This window comes from Capricornis sumatraensis, chromosome 23 (genome assembly GCF_032405125.1).
Source record: "Capricornis sumatraensis isolate serow.1 chromosome 23, serow.2, whole genome shotgun sequence".
In the NCBI taxonomy this organism is placed as follows: domain Eukaryota; kingdom Metazoa; phylum Chordata; class Mammalia; order Artiodactyla; family Bovidae; genus Capricornis; species Capricornis sumatraensis.
Window position 1 is genome coordinate 49,142,501 of NC_091091.1, and position 20,671 is coordinate 49,163,171.

Sequence of the window (20,671 nt, forward strand, 5' to 3'; positions counted from 1 at the left end):
GCACTCAATATATTGCAGAAATGGGCGTGCAGTCAGGAAGTTGCCAGTCTCTGGGCCATATACAGCCATCACTGCAGTCGCGATCACTGTCTACCTCACGTGGGGCCTTCCACACCGGCCGGGGATTTATGAGGACCTGGCAATTATGACATATGTCCGGCTATTGCTAGCTTCAGATTTATCCCTGTGGTCCTTTTTTGTCTAGCGTATTGCCTGAGCACCAACCAGGCAGGAGGAGCACGTATTCTTGCAGAGCTGTAATAATCTGTGAATGGCCGACTACAGACGGATGTGGGCACTATCATTCCACCCAGCCCCACGAAATTGCCGGCCACAAATAGTAATTAATCTTTTTATCCCTCAAATTGTAATTTTGACTATGAACTGTGCGCGGCCATAAGTCAGCAGCCCGAGCGCTGTGTACAGCGCATGAATCACGGCCGGCTCGGTCGGACCGCAGCCTCTGTGTTTAACAAGCTTCATAAGGAGCCATTGGGCTTTATTATAGCGCTGCCCGACTCCAACAAAAACTGAGCCCGGGGGCCGGGACGCGAGTTAAGATGAAAATACTTATTAGAGTACATTACTTCTTGATGTAGATATCGTTTTCCGGGGAGCAACGCCACGGTGCTCGGCGCGGCATAAATCAGGGGGCTTTTCTGAGACTAATAAGACCCGCCGCCATCTATTCATTACTCAGCCCGCAATTCGGGCCATCACTCATTAGTCAGCGGGTAATTTGATGATTAACACCACCCAACTCAGCGGGTCCGCGGAGCGCCGGGAACACAAAGGCGGCGGCTCCGAGGAGCAGGGTTAGAGGCCGCCTTTGAAGGCGCTTTCCGGAATAATTGGTCACCGTTATCCTCGAGTGCTCGGGCGCTGGTGTCAACACCCTCGGCGGGTCTCAGCGCGGCCCGCGCGGGCCGCCGCCCGGAAGTCGAGGACCGCGGTGTGGTCTGACATTCCATCATACACGCCGCGCAGACAAAGGTCCGCACAGGAATGTGAAGTAAGACATTTTCTTGTTAATAAAGCATTGATCCGACATATTGATTTTACATGACACGGCTTTTGCTGCGATTCTGCCCTCCTTTTTCTTTGCAAATAGTAAAGCTCTTCGAAATGCCTTGGCGTGTGTGACACGGCAAAAATCCCTAACTCTCTGTGATGTAAATTCTGTATGTGTAAAACCACTTCATAATCAAACCATTAATCATCAGAAGCTGTCAGGGGAGACTTGGGGGACAATTCGTCATGTCCCTGCCTGGGCCGGGACGAGGGTGTCAGGAAAAGTGCAGGCCGGGCGGACGGGCCTCACCCAGCCAGCGGGCCCCGAAAGGATTCCATGTCTCCCGACCAGGCGACAGGAAAGATGGCCCAGTGTCCTCTCAGGGGCCAGGGCCCTCCTCCCCCCAGCTCGCCGCCATGCCTGCTGGACTTAATGAATCGGCCCAGTGAAAAGTGATCCGCACAGAGAGATGGGCGGCCGCTATTGATTTCATGCAGATGCCTGACAGGTGATAGGCGCTCTAATGCAAGCTTTCAGAAGCTTTATGACTTGTAATAACCGTACCCGCTCATTCCGGGAGAGACATCCCTGATGTTTCAGCCCGATTGATATTCTCCTTCTAGAACCAGAAAAGATGCCCAAGCAGTAGAAACCAGAGGGCCCTGCTCACCTCCCACTGCAGCCCGAGGAGCGCCCATGTCTGGAGCGCCCCACCGAGAGCAAGGCTGGACGTCGGGAGAGGACGTGGGCAACCGTGGGTCTCGCCAGGCCAGACTCAGTGAGGGGTGGGGGGCAGCTGCGGTTGCAGCTGGAAATCCCGTCGGGGGCTCCGCTAGGGGAGCCTGAAGGACTTACACGGAAGACTTAGGAGAAGAGGCCCTGTGCTCTCAGTTCCGGGCGGGGGCACTTTGATCACTGAGGGTGGGGTGGCCCACCCCTGCGCCTCTGGGAGCAGCTGCCGTCGGGGGAACCGACCAGCAGACTTCTGCGGATGGAACCCCCCAGAACCCCCCGCCCCGCACCGGGGCAAGAACGGGAGTCGCCCAGGCTTCCCCAGCACAGCCTACAACTGGAGGAGAAAACAGAAGCCCCTCTGCACAGCTGACACACAGTCCGTGTGCGGAGTTTACAAGGAGCGCCCAGCCGAGCCAGGCCACGGCTCTGCACGTCCAGTCACAGAGCAGCGAGCCAGGCCAATCAATACCACTTTCCTGTTTTAGAACTGGGTAATTATGAGGGGGAGAGATTGCCTGGCCTTTCACCTGCACTGCATTACTTTGCTGATATTAAGATAAATTGCCTGATTTTGGGTAAACATATGCTGCGATTCAAGCTGTCAGCACTGGTTTGCTCAGGGGTAATTTGTATTGATCTCCCAGCTCCTGCCCAATTTTGCTTACTGACCTCGTGGATAATTAGAGAAGGAGCCTTGGGTGAGCTCGAGTTGGGATGAAGAAGAAATATGAAGAAGAATAAAGCAAATTTGTTTTATGTTAATATTTGTAGGTCCTCCTCCGGCCCTCACATCTGTCAGCATCAGGAGAGCTGTAAATTAATGGACTTGGTTCCTGAGCAGTTTATTCCCAGGAATTATTTAGCTGCGTGCTTAGTCTCTAACGTGTGTCACTGGGTTAGATTAATTTAAACTCCGCCTTAAACACAACAAAAACAAATGTTATTTTCTGCTGAAGGGGGAAAAAAACCAAGACATTTCTCAAAATGTATTACCAGCGTCCACCTTTCCGCAAGGATTTCCACGCCCATCTGCGTCGGAGAGGACGAGGTTTACAATAAACCACGCCCCCGACTGCCCCCACCCCCGCAAGAAAAAAAGTAATTAGTGCCCATTATTTGTTCTGAATTCAAATCTTGCAAAGATGGGCTGCTACATGTGAAAAAGATGAACGCAGGCACAAAATTATATCATTTAAGATATGTCAGATTATAAGACTGTTGTATCAAAAGTCATAAAACAAATCTCCCTTGTGAAATATCTCTTTATTAACCGTGCCATAAGATATTAACATTCCTCATTTAGTAGAGGGCCTTTTATCTGTTTCAAATACATTATTCGTCCTTTTAGAGATAAACTGTATTAATATCCATTTGAGCAGGCTACGGCGGCCTAATGCATAGTAATTTTTGTTGGAGAGCTTTTATTTTAGAATAAGAAAATTACACAGCAATAAAACCTGAATGAACCAGAAGCTAGAATAGCCAGGAATCACATTCCATGCCAAATGGGGCAGGCAGGCAGGCAGCCCGTGAGAGGCCAGACACCCAGCTCTCGTATGCAGGCCAGCATCCAGCTCAGGTCACACAAATAGAGGCTGACACGGCCACATAGACTCAATGATTCCCGCACGCAGGAATCGCCTACAGCTCGCGAGGATCCACATTTAAATATATTTGAGTGTACTGGAGTTAATCTCGTTACTTTACATGCATTAAAGTCATAACAGAAGCAGCATTCTAAATATTTAAGTCATGCCCGTGTACTGGGGGATTAATCATACCGCAATTGATAAAATTTTAACGGTCTGTGATGTCAGTTCAAGTTGGGATTGCCGGAGCTAACGTGGCAGCAGAAAATGGCATCGGGCTCCGAGCTGCAGCTGCGGCCAGAGCAGCTCCAACCGGCCGCTGCAATTAGGGACATAGCGTACCGATGGGCGAGAGGCGGTAGTATCTTCTTTCTTGTGACATGCAGAGTTTCAGTTCCCATTTTGACGGCTTAACCTTCTTTGTCAGCCAGCCCTGCCCTGTGGTCTGTGTTAATCTCTCATACACTGAAACGTATGTGATTATTTTATTAGACTTGAATAGCAAGTCCGCTAATGTAGAAACGCAATCCAGTGAAGCAAGGGGGCATCCTTGGGGCCTCTGGGTCGGTAACACAGAGACAGAATTTCAGGGTGGACCACGTTATGTTCAGGGCCAGGGGGCGTTTTCTAAAAGTGAGAAAGTGTTTGTTCGTTCAGTTACATCCGACTCTTCTGTGACCCCATGGACTGCAGCCCGCCAGGCTCCTCTGTCCATGGGGTTTCCCAGGCAAAGATACTGGAGTGGGTTGCCATTCCCTTCTCCAGAGGAAGTGCCCGACCCAGGGATTGAACCTGGGTCTCCTGTATTGCAGCAGACTCTTAACCATTTGAGCCACCTGGGCAGCCTGTTTTCTACAAGAGCATCTCTCTTAGAAGGAAAACAGCCAAACCAACTGCCTCTAAATTCATTTCATCCACTCACCATTTATTAAGCAGCTACTACGTGCCTGGGGCGCCACTGGGGGAAGCCTGCCCCCAAAGGCATCAGGAACAGCAGCCCCGAGCAGACCTGACCCCTAATTCGTGCTGCTGCCTTTGATGGGCCACCTGCCCCAGGCGCTGGGATCCCCCCAACCACCCCCAGGCCTGGAGGCATCTCGGCTGCAAACAGGGATGGTCTGGGGCAGGAAGGAGGGGTCGCGGTGACAGGGCTTAATTGTGATGGCAACCTCCCGACCACCCCTGCCAGGGGTACCTGGAGACCAGCCCAGCCAGCGAGCAGGGCCACCGCCGCTAAGTACACCGAGACTAATTGTTCCTACTGACACCCTTGTGTTTTTAAAACAGCATCATTAGCACACAAGGGGGACACCCAGGTAACGCTGCCTTTAGCGTTGCCTCCGTTTAAACCCAAGCCCAACGAGCAAAGGGGGTACAAGAAGTTTCAGGTTTAGCACAAATTTCCCTTCTGCCTGAAAAACCTGCCTACAACAATAAAAACAGGAAGACATTCATTTGCTTCATTCCAGCTGCTGGTTGCAGCTATTAAATGAGTTCCAGTTTCATTTCAATAATGATCATCTTCCTGTAACTTCCCAATCATGCATTTGTCATAATGCAGTAATTTTCTAGCTACAAACAGATCCTCATAATGAGGCAGTTTTTCACATTAGCAACATAACTACATAATAAGAACATCTGCAGTTCCTTTTCCGAGGGACAAGAACGCACTTCAATTAAGGCGATGGGGATTGTTAAATAAGATATAGTATATTTTACTAACAGGGAGACCCAGACCCTGCCCCAACAGACTGCAGCCCTTCAGTGCCTGAATGAACACAGGTTGTAATGTGTAAAAATTAAATAAAGTAAAATTAAATTGCTCAATACAAAGACATCCCTCTAGAGGGTGTTAGTGATTTCAGTGACAAAGTGCTATTTGCTGACAAGTAGTTTACACATTAACCAGCTGAATCCAAGGGGGAAAAATGCCAATAGCAATTATATCACCTTGAGGTTATTAAATGTCCCACTGATAAGTAACTAGGTGAACTTGACCAGGTGATAAAGACTGCTGTGAGCAAATGATTGTGCACTGAAGAATGTTGCTCTATCCTGCTGTTTCTCCAGATAGCTTTCCTTTCAAAAATGACTGTATAAAAAGTTGCATTAAAAATGTGTGGCCACGGCAGACAAAATTGGTATTTAGCGCCCCCACACCTAGCCCCCGCTGGAGCTCCTCCTCCACCTCAAAAACACGACACAGGCTGCAACTGCCTGTTTTTTTCTCCCTTTTTTTAGGCTTTAAAATGATGCTAAGTTCTCCACTTTATCATCAACTGTCTCCTCCAAGTGCATTTCATCTATAAGAAATTCAGATGCTCGGGAAATTAAAATTTCAAAGATCTGCTGCAAAAAAAAAAAAATCAATGGGGCGAGATCAATGCTCATAGAAATTTCATGAACTTTGAACTGATCCGGGCCTGATGATGAGAGGTGGCTGGAGTTTCAGGCGGCTGACGGCTCCTCGTGCGGGCAGCGCAGCCAAGAGGAGGGCCATGTCGGAGGTGGGTTTCTGCTTTCATATTTTGTCCGACAAAAAAAATTAATTTTTGGCCTATTTCAGCAGCAAGCAAAGATAGAAAAGGCAGAGGCTGCCTCCCCCGACGTGCAGCACCCCCACTTCTGAAGAGCCCCTCACGCTCCGCACATTAACGCAGCCACAAAATGAAATCGGTTCCCTTAGCAGCCGATTGCAGGTGCAAATTAATATTGTAAAATGAAGATCGATACATGGACAGGGCCAAATCAATAGCGGCTAAATTATTGCTGCATTTTCCTCCTCATTCAAGATGAGTTGTGTTTTCCTCTCAAAGTCAATACTTTGCAGCTTTTCTCATTAATTTCTCAATAAATTTGGCAATGAATTTCAATCACAGAACTCGGCAGGGTGAGCCAGGCGCCGCGGCATGCATGGGGAACACAAAGGCCGTGGCAGGCGGGCATCGTGCGCCAGGAGACGCTGTCCCTAGCCGACCCGGGCACGGCAGCAACGGCCCGCTCTGACACCCTGAGCGCCAGGTGGCCGAGCCCCAGTCCCCGCATCGCAGCGGCCCGGCTTTTCCAGCGGCACGCCCACTGTGGCCCTGACAGCCCCTGGGGAGGCTCGCACCCACCCCGGGTTGGCCTCTGCTTCCTGGGACTCCCTCCCGGAGCCCCTCCAGCCCAGGGTACCTTGTGTCGCCAGGACTTCTGAGGACGCGAGAGGCGCCACACTTGACTTCGAATTGGAAGTTGGGCCCACCTCGCCACTCCAGAGGGGTGTTCCCACGCCCGGCCGGGTGCACTGGGCCTCCCTGCATGGCTCCCCCGTGCTGGCACTGCCTGGCGGCTTTGTGACGGAACATCAGACCAGAAAAGAGTTCCTTGTTCCCCAAATAACAAACTTGCTGACCCCATTGGATGGCATGCAAACAGCTCTGTTTACATACCTCAAGGAATACCCTGGACATTGGCCTCGTAGTCACGTCCAAACCATGACCACTGAGCCCAGGCCTGCAGCTCAGGAAGACTGAGGCCCGGGCCGTCAGACGCTCCCCCTTCTCTGGGGCTTGGCCCCCAGGGACAGGGGCCCCCAAGACACACTCTCCAAGGAGGCAGGAGACGGGGGACCCAGCCACCCCCACCCCTCTCATCCCCCATCTTGGTTCCAGCAAAAGCAGCCTCTCTCCATGGGTGGAAGGGTCTGAACAAAAGGGAAGAAGGTGGCAAACAGAAACCACCCTCAAGGATAAAGAGCACAGACGATACAGGTCACACCGCTGTTAGCAAGAGTAACTGCAGCCGGCCTGTGCGCTCCCCCTCCCAACAGAATGCTCTGGAGCACCTTCCAGGCAACCTTCCCACGTGGAGTCCGCGTGAAACCTCAGTACAGAGGCAAGCTGAGGGACGCCTCTGGCATGACCCCCACCCCGCACCACGGATGGAGGTGGCCCAGCCCCCCAGGAAGCCTCCCCTTCCCTCCTGTGACCCCCCACCCCGCCACCCCGCCACCCCCAGGGCGCACTCCCCAGCCCACTCATTCACGTGCTCCTCCTGGAAAGCCATCACTGAGTCACAGCACCTGCCCTACTCAGCGCAGGCACATAGTGGGTGCTCCATCATAACGATGAAGGACCATGGTGACTCCGGGGACCTCCTGAAAATATGAGACCAATGGAGAAGGTTTATTTCCGTTTTTGACTTGGAGAAGCCAGAGAGAACACAACGTTTCCCGTATGTCCACACAAGAACCCGCTCACGCGTCTTTCACAGCAGCATCGCTTGTCTGACAGTCGGCCCTCCGTATCCCCAGTCCTAAACCCTCAGATGCGACCAAGCGCAGCGATGACCTTGGATTCGAAGGACTGCGCTGCAAGGGGCTCAAGCATCCGTGGGTTTGGTCCTGGAACCTGTCCCCAACAGGTCCCAAGGAGGGACTGAAGCAAGATGATCGGATGCTTCGTGGTCCCAGCACAATGGGAGACCATGCGGCCACACAGAGAAAGGCAGCACGCGCAGGGCCGTAAGCCAACAGTGCCCTCCCACAGGACCCCGGGCGCCGTCCCGACCAGCGGAGGCACAGAGCAAAGAGCTGGAGGCCTCCGAGGCTTGGAGCGGCGGGGCGGGGCGGGGCGAGGCGGGGCTGCTGATGGCTGCTTGGGCGCTTCTGTCGGGGAAGGTTCTCCGTTAGTGGTGGCACAACCTTGTGACCCTCCTAAGAACCGCTTAACGGTATGCTCAAATGGGTGGGTTTTAGGCTGTGTGAGCTGCTGCTGCTGCTAAGTCTCTTCAGTCGTGTCCTACTCTGTGCGACCCCATAGATGGCAGCCCACTAGGCTCCGCCGTCCCTGGGATTCTCCAGGCAAGAACATTGGAGTGGGTTGCCATTTCCTTCTCCAATGCAGGAAGGTGAAAAGTGAAAGTGAAGTTGCTCGGTCCTGTCCGACTCTTCACAACCCCGTGGACTGCCGCCCACCAGGCTCCTCCGCCCATGGGATTTTCCAGGCAAGAGTACTGGAGTGGGGTGCCACTGCCTTCTCCATTTGGATAAAGAACAGAATCTGAGGCGACTAGACCAGCACACACCCGCCTGCCAGGCCCTTACCCAGGGAAGGCCTCGTGTGGTCCGAATGCTGTTGGAGGGGAGTCTGGCACTTGTGTAAAAGAACAGAGGCTGCAACTGGGGTGAGCAGGCCTCCAGTTGGGGGGAGGGGCCTGGGGAAGAGACACCCCACCCCCCAACTCAGGAAGGCTCTGCAGCCGCCCTCAGTCCCCACGGAGGCGTTTTTAACTCCGGCTTTTTAAGGTGAATAAAGAAGAAAGGCAAGGCGCTAAGTCACAGCCTTTGAAGACAGTGTCAAGGTCAGTGTAAATACTGACAGGGCCAAGAAGAGTCCCTGAGCACAGGATTCCGGGTTATGTCTCTCAAGTAAAACAGACCTGTTTCTTCCCAAGGGGCCCCCCCAAATCCCCAAACGTGTGGGGTTCAGAAGGCCTGTGGGACCTCACCCGCCTCTGGGCCCCGCCACCCAGCCCGGACTTGCTCCCCTCAGCTCCCCCACCCTGGGCTCAAGTTCTGCCCTGTGCCTGGAGACCCTCGACCTGCCTGGAGACTCCCAATCCGCCTGGAGACCACGGAGACCCCGACGTGCCTGGAGAGCCCCCGACCCTCCTGGAGACCACTGACCCGCTGCCGAGGTGCAGTCCGCCCGCCCCAAGCACCCATGTCTGCAGAGGCTCCTCCCACAGTCCCCACAGCCACCCCTCTTCCCAGAGAATCGAGCCTCTTCCAGGACTTCCTGGCCAGCGCTTCTCATCCTCATGCCTGAGCAGCTGGAAGAGGCCCAGATGCGGCCGAGGGCGGCCCGGAGCCAGGCCCCAGGCTGCCCATGTGAAGCCGGCGGGGTCCCCCAGGGGAACCCGGGGAACCCCGCCACACCCCCAGCACCAATGAGATGCAGGCGGTCTCTGGCCTTTCCTGATCACCTGCAGAGAACCTGGCTCAGGTGGGCCTCGGGGAGACGCTGACCACGGGAAGCCACAGGCCAATTCCCAGCTGTGTGGACAAGAGGCCTCTGCACCGCCCCCCGACGCCCGGCCTCCCTGAAAGACCACTGCCGCCCACGGGTGTTTCCTGAGCGCAGAGGCTGGAGGGGCCAGAGATTGGGGCATTGGGCGGTGAGCAGCGGGGTGAGCGGCGTCCACCACCCCAGGCCTGTCTCCGGGGGGCCTCACGGACAGCATACGTGAGTCTGCGGCCCCAGCACCTCCCACCCTGTAGCTCGCGCTAACGGGTCAGCTTTCAAAACCACCTCCGTGTTCACCGGCGACCAGCACACAAGGCAAACCGATTCTGGCCCGGGGACCCTGTGGCCCGATACCACAAGGGTCACGAGCGCCCTGGCTGCACGGCCATCCCCACAGGCTTGCGGGTGTCCTGTGCTGGGGGCGTTAGGGAAGGGCACCAGGCTGGTCTTCACAAGCGGGCGGAGGTGACGGTTGGGCCTAGAGCAGCCGGCTGGGCCCCGGGGCCAGGCGCACGGATTCTGAGACTGGGTGGGACAGCCCTCCCACCCCCAGGGCTGAGACCAGAAAGGCCCAGGGGAGTCCTAGGCAAAGGGCGTCTCCCGGGAGGATGAAAGGGCTGAAAAGATGGGAAGAAACCTGGCCAAACTCCCCCACCTCCAAACGCTCAGAGGCCCCGGCTGTGGTCCTCGTTGGTCAGCAGGTGCTTGGAGTGGGAGAGGGTCAGCCCGTGGAAGGCTGGCCTACCACCAGGGCTCACCGTGTTGGGAGGTGGGTCTCCATCTGTGGAGGTGCAGGCAAGGGCCCTCGGGAGAGCTGGGAAGGACAGCATCCAGGGGGTGCAATGATGGACCCGCTGCCAGGCTGCATCTTTAAGGAGCGTCCCCCAAAGATGATCTACGTCCACCAGTCCCGAGATGGGCAGTGGCCCACGGTCTCCACAGGAGACTGTGTGTCTCATACTCAACAACCTCGGTAAAGAGTCTTCTGGAGCACATCCGCCCACCACGAGCACCCAGAGCCCTTGTGCAACCCAGGGACTACAGGCTCTTTAAGAGCATTTGAAAACGTCCGTGTATTTGTTTCTGGGGGTGGAGCACACAGCTCACACCCGATGAAGACGTTCCAGGTGTTGCTGCTTTATTGAAAAGTCATCCTAAGAAAGAATGATTCAGCTTGTACTTTCTATGGAATACAATGAATAAAAAAAGGCCCAACCAATTCAAACGGTAGTTTTTTAAAAAATGATCTTTCTGTCAGGTTGAGCTTTTGGCTCAACTTAGAGCCTAAAGTGAAAGTGAAAGTCGCTCAGTCGTGTCTGACTCTTTCCGACCCTTTCTGACTCTTCTCCAGGACAGAATACTGCAGTGAGTAGCCTTTCCCTTCTCCAGGGGATCTTCCCAACCCAGGGGTCGAACCCAGCAGATTCTTTACCAGCTGAGCCAGAAGGGAAGCCCCAAGACCTTCCCAAAATAAAGGTTTCAAATGAAAACCTGGGCGGCCCAGGACCCCAGGGCACCGGCTTGCAGGGATGTGGAGGGAGGAGCCCCTCGGTCCCTGTGGGGACTGTCCTTGTTCCTTCTCTCCTAGGACCACAGGCCAGCCTGCTGCTTCTGCTCCTGGTCAGCAGGCCCACAGCTTCCTTGGTGGGCTCTCCACTGAGATGGCCGTTCGTCCCGCAGCTTCCCCGGCCTCCTCCCGGATGCGGTGGGCGCTCCTCCCCGCAGGTGACACAGCTTTGATCTGTACGCCCTCCTCGCTGCCTTAGCCCGCTCTCCCGCTCCCGGGCACTCCCCCGGGCTCTGAGAGCAGCCCCAGGGGCAGGTGGGCTCCCTGACAGGCCAGAGACACCAAGTCAAGTCCCAAACTCGCCCTGTCCCCGTGGGGCAGGGGGCTGGCGGCCCGCAGCCCCTCCCTCGCCGAGGGAACCCATGACCCCTGTGTCCTCCGGGGAAGACGAATGGCTGTCTCCTCCCAGCTCTGTGTTGTCAGGTTCGGTGCTGAGAGTCAATACCTTCACCTTGGCGTGGAAACTTCCTGATTTATCAGCCAGCTCCCCTCCCAGGCGAGCGCGGCCTCGCCACGCACAGCCATCGGGCTCCGGGAAGAGCAGCCTGTGGTCACAGCACTTGGAAAACAAGCAAAGCCCCTCTGATGACAGACAAATGTGTCTTGTTAGCAACTGCCCAAAAGCGCTTGACTTGTACTAATAACAAAAAGGGCATGCTGGTCACCGTGGGTCCAAAGACGAAGCACCCTGTCACCAGCCTGGTTGGGAAATTAGCAAATAATGTTCTTTTCCTTGATAAATGGGTGACAGCTTCCTCTCACCAATCATTTCTAACATTTTGATGCATGCCTATGATCCCACTGGAGGAGCAGAAAAGTTTACTGGCCCTCAATTTTCAGATGATGAATGGAGCGCCTCTAAATGTGCGATTTCTGGATGAGGTATAGTTCATTTTAAGCAATTCTAGTAAATGGGTGTCACTGATTAGGACAGATCGTCTCCTTGCGCAACAGCACACACGGTGTGTCTCATTCCCCGGCCTCCTCCGAGACAGCAGGCAAGGGGACGGCAGGCACCCGGGAGGCCTAGCCGCCTGGCTCCTGAGAGGGACACGGGGCTGGGCAGGCGTCCCCCACGCCGCGCCGCGTGCTGGCGGACTCACTGGTCGCCATCTGGTCCAGGGCTGGGCTGCACCATGCAGACGATCCCAGGGGGCCCGCCCCTTCCTCTGTGGCCCCGAGGAGCCCCACCAATGGCCCCATAGACAACCAGGTGGTCTGCTCGCCATCCCTGCCAACAGGGACAAGTTCGTCCTCTGCCCCCGGCTCGCAGCCAAGGACGAGCAAAGGTAAGTGGGGCGGGCGAGACATCCTGCTGGAGTTGTGCATTGTCTGGGGGGCTATGTCAGCTCGTGGGCCCTGAAGGGGTCTCCCCAAGCTGCTTTTCCAACTGACCGCCCTCACGTTAAAAGCAAGTCTGTCTGTCCTCCAGGGCGGCAGAGGTTGCCACTGACACCATCCGACTGGCGAGCAGGAACCAGCGAGGGCCTTGGGTCTGCAGGGTCCCCACTACAGCCAGGAACGCCCGGGGAGCCGCTGAGAGCCGCTGGGCCTCACTGGCCAGGACGGGGAAGCCAGGAATCACAGATATGGGCTGAAAGTGTCCCCCAAACCCCCAACCTGAAATGCAAACACCTCCCCCGCATCCACCTCCGTGGTCAAAACCTGATCACCAAAATAATCACGTGGCTTACATTTAAGGGGAAGGAAGGCATGAGCAAGCAGTTTAGCAAAGTAAAAATAGTATGATTGGTGGGAGGCAATTAGGAATCGTCCGCTCTGGGGATACAAGTAATCTGTTTGAGAGGCACTGGGCTGGGAGACAGCAGGTCGGCGTGGCAGTGGTCGAAGGGTATCGACTCTGCTGCGTGTCATCAGCTGTTGACAGAATCACGTCTGAATGCACACACAAGAACTTTAAAACACTTCAGAAATGCCCGCACCCTTTGAGAGGCGGGCCCAAGTGTGGGTTAGGTAGTGGGAGACTGCCAAAGGACGTGGTGGCCCCCGGGGCAAGCCGACAGCCACCCCTGGTGCCAGACAGCTCCTGAGACAGAGTGAGCGCCTTCCCCCACTCCCCGCCCTGGACATGTAGCCAGTTTTAAGCCGACTCCTTGGGAAAGCCCCTGATGCTGGAAAAATTGAAGGCGAAAGAAGGGGGCGGCAGAGAATCAGATGGCTGGATGGCATCGCCGACTCAAGGGACATGGGTTTCAGCAAACTCTGGGAGGTATTCAAGGAAAGAGGGGCCTGGCGTGCTGCCGTCCATGGGGTCGCAGAGAGTCAGACCTGACCGAACAGCTGAACAACAACAACAAATGATTAAAAAAAAAAAACAAAAACCCTTATCAGGAAGAATGAAAACTGCTGGCAATCGCTGGCTGAGCCTCGTGTCTGAGCTGCACATCTCAGTGCAGAAGGCGGCCGTCTTTCTGTCCCCATCTCGTCCACACTTGGCCGCCATGCTCGGCCCCTGCCACTCCGGCCCTGGCACGGCCTCTGCCACCATCCTGCTCAGTAACTGAACTGGCTGTGCCCGTGGCAGCCTGCATGTTCATGCCTGGCCATTTGTGATAATTCCTTTAATTGAGCAAAAGAAATCTCTAAACTGAGGGGGGGTCAGCCACACATTCGGGCACCAGAGGGCTACAGGAAGAGCCCCTGGCTGCCACACCCACGAGTCAGGCCACCACCAACCAGCTCCTGCCCTTCCATGTTACAGGGAACCCTCTGCCACACGGACACGCTGGCAAAAGGGACACTTCTGATCATGCAAAAGCACCTCACGCTCGCAAACGCTGTCTGTAAAAGCAGTTTTCCCTCGAACATAATTTCAATTAGAAGCATACAAATTCCAATTTGTCTTAATCGAGTAACACCGCAATGCTTACATTCTAATTAAAAAATAATTTCTTTTATTGCTCTGAACAACTCGATGTCTTTCTACTGGTTGAAATTATAAACGTGAGACTGTTCGCTCTGCCCATGGAGTTCCTCAGGTAGGATATTGCGGGACTGCTTTAATTATTATTAAACGAGCTAACGATACACTATTAGACAAATTTTAAAACAAGCACTGCACTCAATTATTAATCTGCACTGTTCACTTTTAAACGCAGCAAATATCTCATTAATTTAATTTTAGGTGCCCACCCGTTTATATTGCATTTTACAGTCTGGAAGGCAATTTACTATTAACTGGCAATTACATACAGAGTGATTGTTAATTCTGCTCCTAAGTGCTAGCCGCTTGAAAACTGTTCTCTCTCTCTAATTTTTGACCTTCTTGCAACAGGGGTGAGGCGCGCTGGGAATACAAAGGACTGGTGTGGAGGAGCCGGACATGCCACTGTGACTCATTCTTTTAATTCACCGTGCTAATCAACTGCACTACCACCACCTCCCAAGGTAATTCTGCCTTCACTGGGGCTGAAAGCAGCCGGCAAAGGGGACTGGCTGGGTGGGCTTGGTCTGCCCCCCACCACACACCCACTCTGGGTTGACACATCGGGTCTGGTTCCGAAGAAACTGGGGTTTTTCTCAGCTGCTGTAAACAGCTCGTTTAGACCTTGGCCTCTGGCGGCCTGGCCACCTCACCCAGGAGGGCTCAGGGTGACATATCCCCGCGGGCCGGACTGCTGATGGGAGCCAGACGCCCAGGGGATGGGGCTGCCCGCAGGCTGTCCGGCCTCCAGGAGGGCTGGCGCAGCCTGCGGAGGGGAGCAATTCCCTGTGATTGCACCTCTGTCCCCATCAATTCCAGGGCAGCACAAATCAGACAGAAGCTTCCAGGTCAGACAGGTTATGACCCCACCTTCCCTCCACTCCCAGAGAGCGCGGGGCCCCCTAGCCCTGACGCGCGTTTGAAATGTATATTCCCGTTGATGATGGGGGAGGCGAAGATGAGCCCCCCACAGGAGGGGCCCCAGCTGGCTGAATGGCTTCACTGAGGCATCCATTCACGAGACAACCCTTTGTGGAGGAAACCCCAGAGCCTTGGACTGCTGGGACAATGAGCATGGGGTCTGAGAAGCCCCCTCTCCGTGGTGTGGACACAGCACCGGCCACAGAAACGGACGACGGTCACCGGGACACAGCTGTCCCTGGAACGGACTCAGGACACTCGTTTCCCTGCGGGCAGGGGCCCTCTAGCCAAGGAAGATTTTCTGCCCCGCTGGGGCACCCCAGCTCACCCACGCCCCGTGGCACCTGAGCGGCTGGGCCTCGGCCCTGGGACACCAGCTGCCCAAGCCACAGTGTCCGCACACCCTCCCTCCAGCCATGACGCTCGGCTCGTCGGCCCTCCTGCCTAGGGGGCTGCGGTCCCCGGTAGCCCCCGGAGCACTTAGAGGAACCAGGCCTTCCTGCCGTCACGTCTCTTCTGAGTCAGCACCCCAACCACAGCCTGCGGGTCTCTGCACCCAGAGCCCGAGGGTCAAGAATTGGGGATCTGGAGACCCGCTGGGGGCATGGCTGGGAGGCCAGAGGGGCTGACTCGGGCGGAGGGTCCCTGTCCATCTGGGGCAGACCCAGGTGGTCCCACCGCCTACAGATGTCCCCACCCCACAGTGCCTGGCCCAACCTGGCATCCATGTGGCCCGTGGCCGCTCAGGGCCTGCCAGCAAATACATGTCCCCTCCTCCGAGGGACCTAGATGCCTCAGCGGCTATTCCTGGGAGCTCAGGTCACACATGCACCCAGGGGGCAGCGGAAGCGGGGGTCAAGCATCCCCCAGGGGCCCCAGGCAGGATGTGGGGGTCGGGTGGCCCCCAGGGCAGGACGCGGGGGTTGGGCGGCCCCCAGATCCCCAGGGCGATACCAGGCAGGGTGGAGCAGGGCTCCCACTGCCCACATCCTGAGCTCATGGCCAGAAACCCAGCGGGGCACCCACAGGTCAGCAGTGGTCATGCAGAGGCAGCTGACTGCTGCGGGGAGACAGCCCATCGGGGACCCTGCCCGCCCCCAGCTCCTGGCGGCCTCGGTGGTCCTTCTACCCAGAAGAGCTCCCGCTGTGGCCACGGGCACGAGGCTCACAAGAGGCCCCGGCTGCTGCCCCGCTTCCTGGGTCTTTATTATTTAGCAGGCTGGGGCCGCAGTGGGGGGCCGCAGTCCATCATCTCCTGGTCACAGCAGGGGGCCCAAGTCCCCGCCCTGGAGGTAGGCGCCCATCAGCGTCCCCAAGGTCTTGGGCCCCAGGCAGCATGCGCTGGCCCCAAGGGCGGAAACGGCCCCTCCCTGCCCTGCTGACTCGCTCAGCGCTGCTCAGCGCCCAACTGGAGGCTGCCTCGCCCCATCAAGGATGCAAGCCTCGCTGCAGCCCAGGCTGTCAAGGGTCTGGGCGCCTCTGGACACGGCAGCCCTGCTCTCGGCCGGGACCTGAGCCCGGGGCAGCCCAGGGGTGACACTGGGCCGGCCGGAAGAACTTACACTTCGGATCTGCTTCCTAAAGGGGGAGGAGGGTGAGTCGCCTCCACTCCTCACCCCACCCCCGAGTGGAAGGCACCTCCGTTCTACCTCGTCATCCACCCGTGGGACAGAGGAGAGGCCCACATCCCAGAGGAGCCCAGGCCTGTCCCCCAGGTGCCCTGTGTGGGTGACGGCATGTGGTCAGACCCCGAGGCCCAGAACAGGCTCCTGCGGGGACCTCCCGGCCACCCTGACCGGGTGAGCATATGGAAGCCACGCTGTCTGAGAGCAAGCCCTCACCCCTAGGGGCTCAGCACGCGGAGCCCTCTCAGACATCCCAGCCTCTGTGGGCGGCAGGACCAGAGGCTCCAATGCAGACAAGCCCTGTGGTCACTGTGGTCTTTCTCCACAGCAGCCTCAGACGGGTCGTGTCCTCCAAGCCGCCTGTGTGCAAAGCACTGCGGCACACAGCTTCCGGATGGCGATCCAGGACCTCAGAGGGGACCCTTCCTGGTGATGTCCGGGTGCCCAGCCCCGCACAGAATTCAGACCCTCCGTCAGCAGCAGGGTGGTGTGCGGTGTGAGGCCCCAGGCTGGGCGGAGACCTGCTTCTGTTATCCACAGGTGTGGGTGACCTTGGGGACACGGCCTGACCTCTGGGACCTCACGGGGCAGCCACCCCTTGGACGCTGGGAACGTGGTTACCGACAGCCCACCGCCTCCTTTTACAGGCAGGATCACAGACGGGGTGAGGGCGTCACACCAGCTGGTCAAGGATGCAGAGACTTCCCCGATGACACCACCCCCTGGCTCACCCGCCAGCCCTCCCTGCAGAACCTGTGCAGGGACCCAGGGGCCATGGAGAGGCCCTCCCGGATCAGGAAGGCTGGAAAGGTGGACTCACCGGTGTAGACGAACCGCCCTGGAGCACCCTTACAGAACTGCTTGGACTTGTACGACAAGGTGACTTCGACGACTCCAGGAATGTGCCTCGGCGGCGTCTGGACACGGATGGCGTGGGGCGTGATCAGCTACAAGAACCATACAGTGAAGAGGCCTTCAGCAGCCTGGGCGTAAGAGGCGGACACTTGCCAGTTGGACATAATTACCAAAAATGAGCACAATTGGACCATCGTCTCGGAATGCTCCCTCCGAGCTGTCACCCAGACTCAGGACCTACAGTTGCGCTTTCAGGAAAAAGTCTGCAAATGATCCCGGGTGTAGTTTGCAGGAAAGGCCACAGGGCATCATTCATATGAAAATTGCCACCATATGTCTCCTTAAACCTGCTCCTAGTAATTCTAGCGCTAATTGTTCCAGGGCACTCGGGACCTCTGACAGCAGGTTTGAAACCCCAGGGCTGGAGAGCAGGGGGCAGAGTTCTGCACCCGCCCAGCAGAGAAGCCCCTGCCTTGGGCGCACCGTCGGCTTTCAGGGGATCGGGCGGCGGGTGGCGCCGTCGACCGAGTGTCAGACGGTCCATGGACAAAGCCACGGCGGGAAGTGGACCGATCTCGCGGGCTTACCTCGCTCCACACCAGCATTGTCCCGAACACAACTTGGAGCCCGTCGAAGAAGTTGTCTCCGATGATGATCACGGTCGCGCCCCCCGTGGTCCAGCCTTCACTGGGACTGATGGCCTTGATGCACGGAGTGGCTGCCCACACAAGACAGAGAACGGGACCTTAGCGGCCGCCCCACCACCGCCACGCTGTCCTCCTCCAGCCACGCCAGACACCGCAGGAGACGGGCGGGCAGCCGCTCCTCCGGGCAGCACGCAAAGGGCAATCGTAGATCAGCGTGTTGATGCGTTTAAAGCAAACCCTTAAATGTTTTATAAAGCAAAGGCCAAGCCACTGAATACTACTGAGTAAGAAAAAACAAAAAAAAGAAAGCGGCTTGATATAGCAAATTATGTGTCAGGGCAAATATGACGATTACAAATGATTAAGCAGCGCGTGCATGTGGCACGTCGATTTATCTGCTTTGCGGGCAGATCTGAGCAGAGTCAATCAAAGGCTGTTGGGGAGATGGAGGAGCGAATGCCTTGCATTTCGATTCCTCATAAGCAGCTAATTGGGTTGGGTTTTTTCATCCATGAACTTTGCCTTTTGGTTCAAAACTTCATTTTCCTCTGTCACTTCACAATTACTACTTTTCACTTTTCATCAGGAAAAAAAAATCAAAAGCACGATATTAATACTTTTGTCAAAGGTGCACATTTTACATCTAATGTTGTTTGTCGACAGGAATCCCCTGCCGCTGGCCTGACCTCCCTTTGTCTCCGGAGCGCTCACATTTGCATGAGTTATTACAATGCTGCTGCTCGGGGCCTGCTGGGGGGGGTGGTGTAGACAGACCGCAAGGGCAGGCACAGGGGAAAGACCAGGAGGCCCATGCTCCCAGCAGCCCCATGCTCCCAGCAGCCCTGCCGCGAGCCTGCGGAGGCAAGGCTGAAGGCCACAGCCTCGAGGAGGCGGCTTTGTCCTCTGATCGGCTCTTCTCCTGCACAGGGCTGGGGACCATCTCCACCACCTGAGAGGGCCTGTCGTGAGCAGAGACCCAGTGCAGAGAGAGCTGGTTGCTGGGGAGACGCGGGGCGCGGCCCTCTGACCGGCAGGCCTCCTCTGCCGGGCTAGGCACTGTGGTTGGGACACTGGGACTCTCTGTGCCTATATCTTTGGTACAAAGAAGAGGCCTGCATGATGGGCGGCCGTGTGGCCCCTAGGCTCTGCCGCGTCTCCTGGATGACGTGGTCTGGACACAATTACAGCCTAGACAGGAGCCAGCACGGGCCTTGGTCCTCCGTGGAGAGGAGGAAGAGCCCCCAGCGAGCCCTGGGCGCCCCCGTGTCACCCGGATCCTCCTGGCGTCGGGGTGGTGTGGGTGCCGAAGTGAGCGGGACATGGAGGAGCTTGACTCCTGGCCCGAGGGGCCCTCCCCGTTCGGTGATCTTCCACCACTTGCAACCACCTCGGTGGAGATTCGTCCAGAAAACAGTAACGAAGGCTTCGTACACACGTGGCGGCTTGACCACGCGGCCCCCACCCACCAGCTGCGGGGACAAGCCTCCCAAGGACGCCCGGGCCTTACTAGGCTGTCCATCCCATGTGAGCACGCCCCTACCCCCGCCCCCCAACCCCGTGTAGCTCAGCTCCTGATAAATCATCGTTTTAGACTCTGGGTCAGCTCTGGCCACACGTCTTCATAAGCAGGACTTCCCGGAAGCCTGCGCGTGGCTCGCTGACGGGTCAGAGGCAGCAGCAGACACGGGAGTTAATCACGGCAGGTATTGTTGTTGAGCCGGGCCGACACCACCTTCCTTTGTTTGCTCTAATGTTGGACTAGCGGGGGCTCTATTTGCTCATCCCCGCGAGGCTCCCTCAGCAGCAGACGCACAGAGCACACACGGGGAGCCTGCCCTTAACTAGCGCTGTTGACTTCATGCTAATAAGTTCATACAAATTTTCATTTCTGAGGCTTCCGAATGACATTTGCTTTTCTTAATTGCATGGAGAGCATTTGAAAAGGATCAGCTCTCTAAAGACTGACAAGTCCCCTCCAAGGGGGTGACCTTCATCAGCACAGCCAATTATGGCAAATAATTCACAAAAAAAAAAAAATTACAGTAAACAAATTTACTTTGGAGGTGAGAAAAGGAAAAAAAAAAAAAAAAAAAACCTCCAGGATCTCCTGCCCGCACAGGAGATGGCTGTCTGGCAGCTGTGGCCCAGTGGAGAAGCCACAGCTCGGCTCCTCGGCAGAGAGATCCCAGGGCCAGCCTCGCCTCCTCCGCGGCGATAGCCATCTTCCTCCTGCCTGTATTTGCATACATTTCAATGCACACAGAGAGAGGGAACATGTGTTCAATGGGAACCATAGCAAAATGAATTACACAGACAGCGTCAGAGATCTCATGATAGGCGTGCACAATACACTCGAGCAGATGACGGGAGCTGGCACCGCGGCCGAAGCCGGGCGGGGAGGAGCAGGGATGCGGCGGGAAGGGACTGCCCCCCGCACCCCCCTACCATCTTCCTCGTGCTGGGACGCAGCCCTGAAGACACCGCCTGGGCGGCCCACTCTTCCGTGTGGCCCAGGCTCCCTCCGGGGGCCTCCCGCCCTGCTCATCTGACCTGCACCGCGAGCTGCCTTAACTCCGGGAGCCCCCCTCTCAGCCTGTGGGGTAGAAGGGCACCCCGGCTTTCCCCCACCCACCTTGGATGCCCACGAGGATGGGCTGGTCTGGGAACCAGGGTGCCCGATGGCAGGGGCTGGCACGAGCATCTCAGAAAATGAATGTGGATGCCACCTGAGCCCAGAGATGCTGACTGAACCGCTGGGGTCCCCTGGC

At 56.4% G+C, this 20,671-nt stretch overlaps 1 protein-coding gene across 12 annotated transcripts in view; it reads right to left on the reverse strand.

Moving 5' to 3' along the window:
• The window catches only part of EBF3 (EBF transcription factor 3), a 115,826-nt gene that overhangs the window by 10,101 nt on the left and 85,054 nt on the right, over positions 1 to 20,671 (reverse strand). For 10 of the 12 annotated variants that reach the window (XM_068961851.1, XM_068961857.1, XM_068961854.1 and 7 more), the window contains 2 exons: positions 17,844 to 17,974; positions 17,222 to 17,348 (listed from right to left, as the gene is read on the reverse strand). In XM_068961851.1, coding sequence (XP_068817952.1) covers positions 17,222 to 17,348; positions 17,844 to 17,974 — 258 coding nt within the window. Of the gene's footprint in view, positions 1 to 17,221; positions 17,349 to 17,843; positions 17,975 to 19,369; positions 19,373 to 20,671 lie in introns of all 12 variants that reach the window. The other 2 variants (XM_068961849.1, XM_068961847.1) reach the window with 1 other exon arrangement.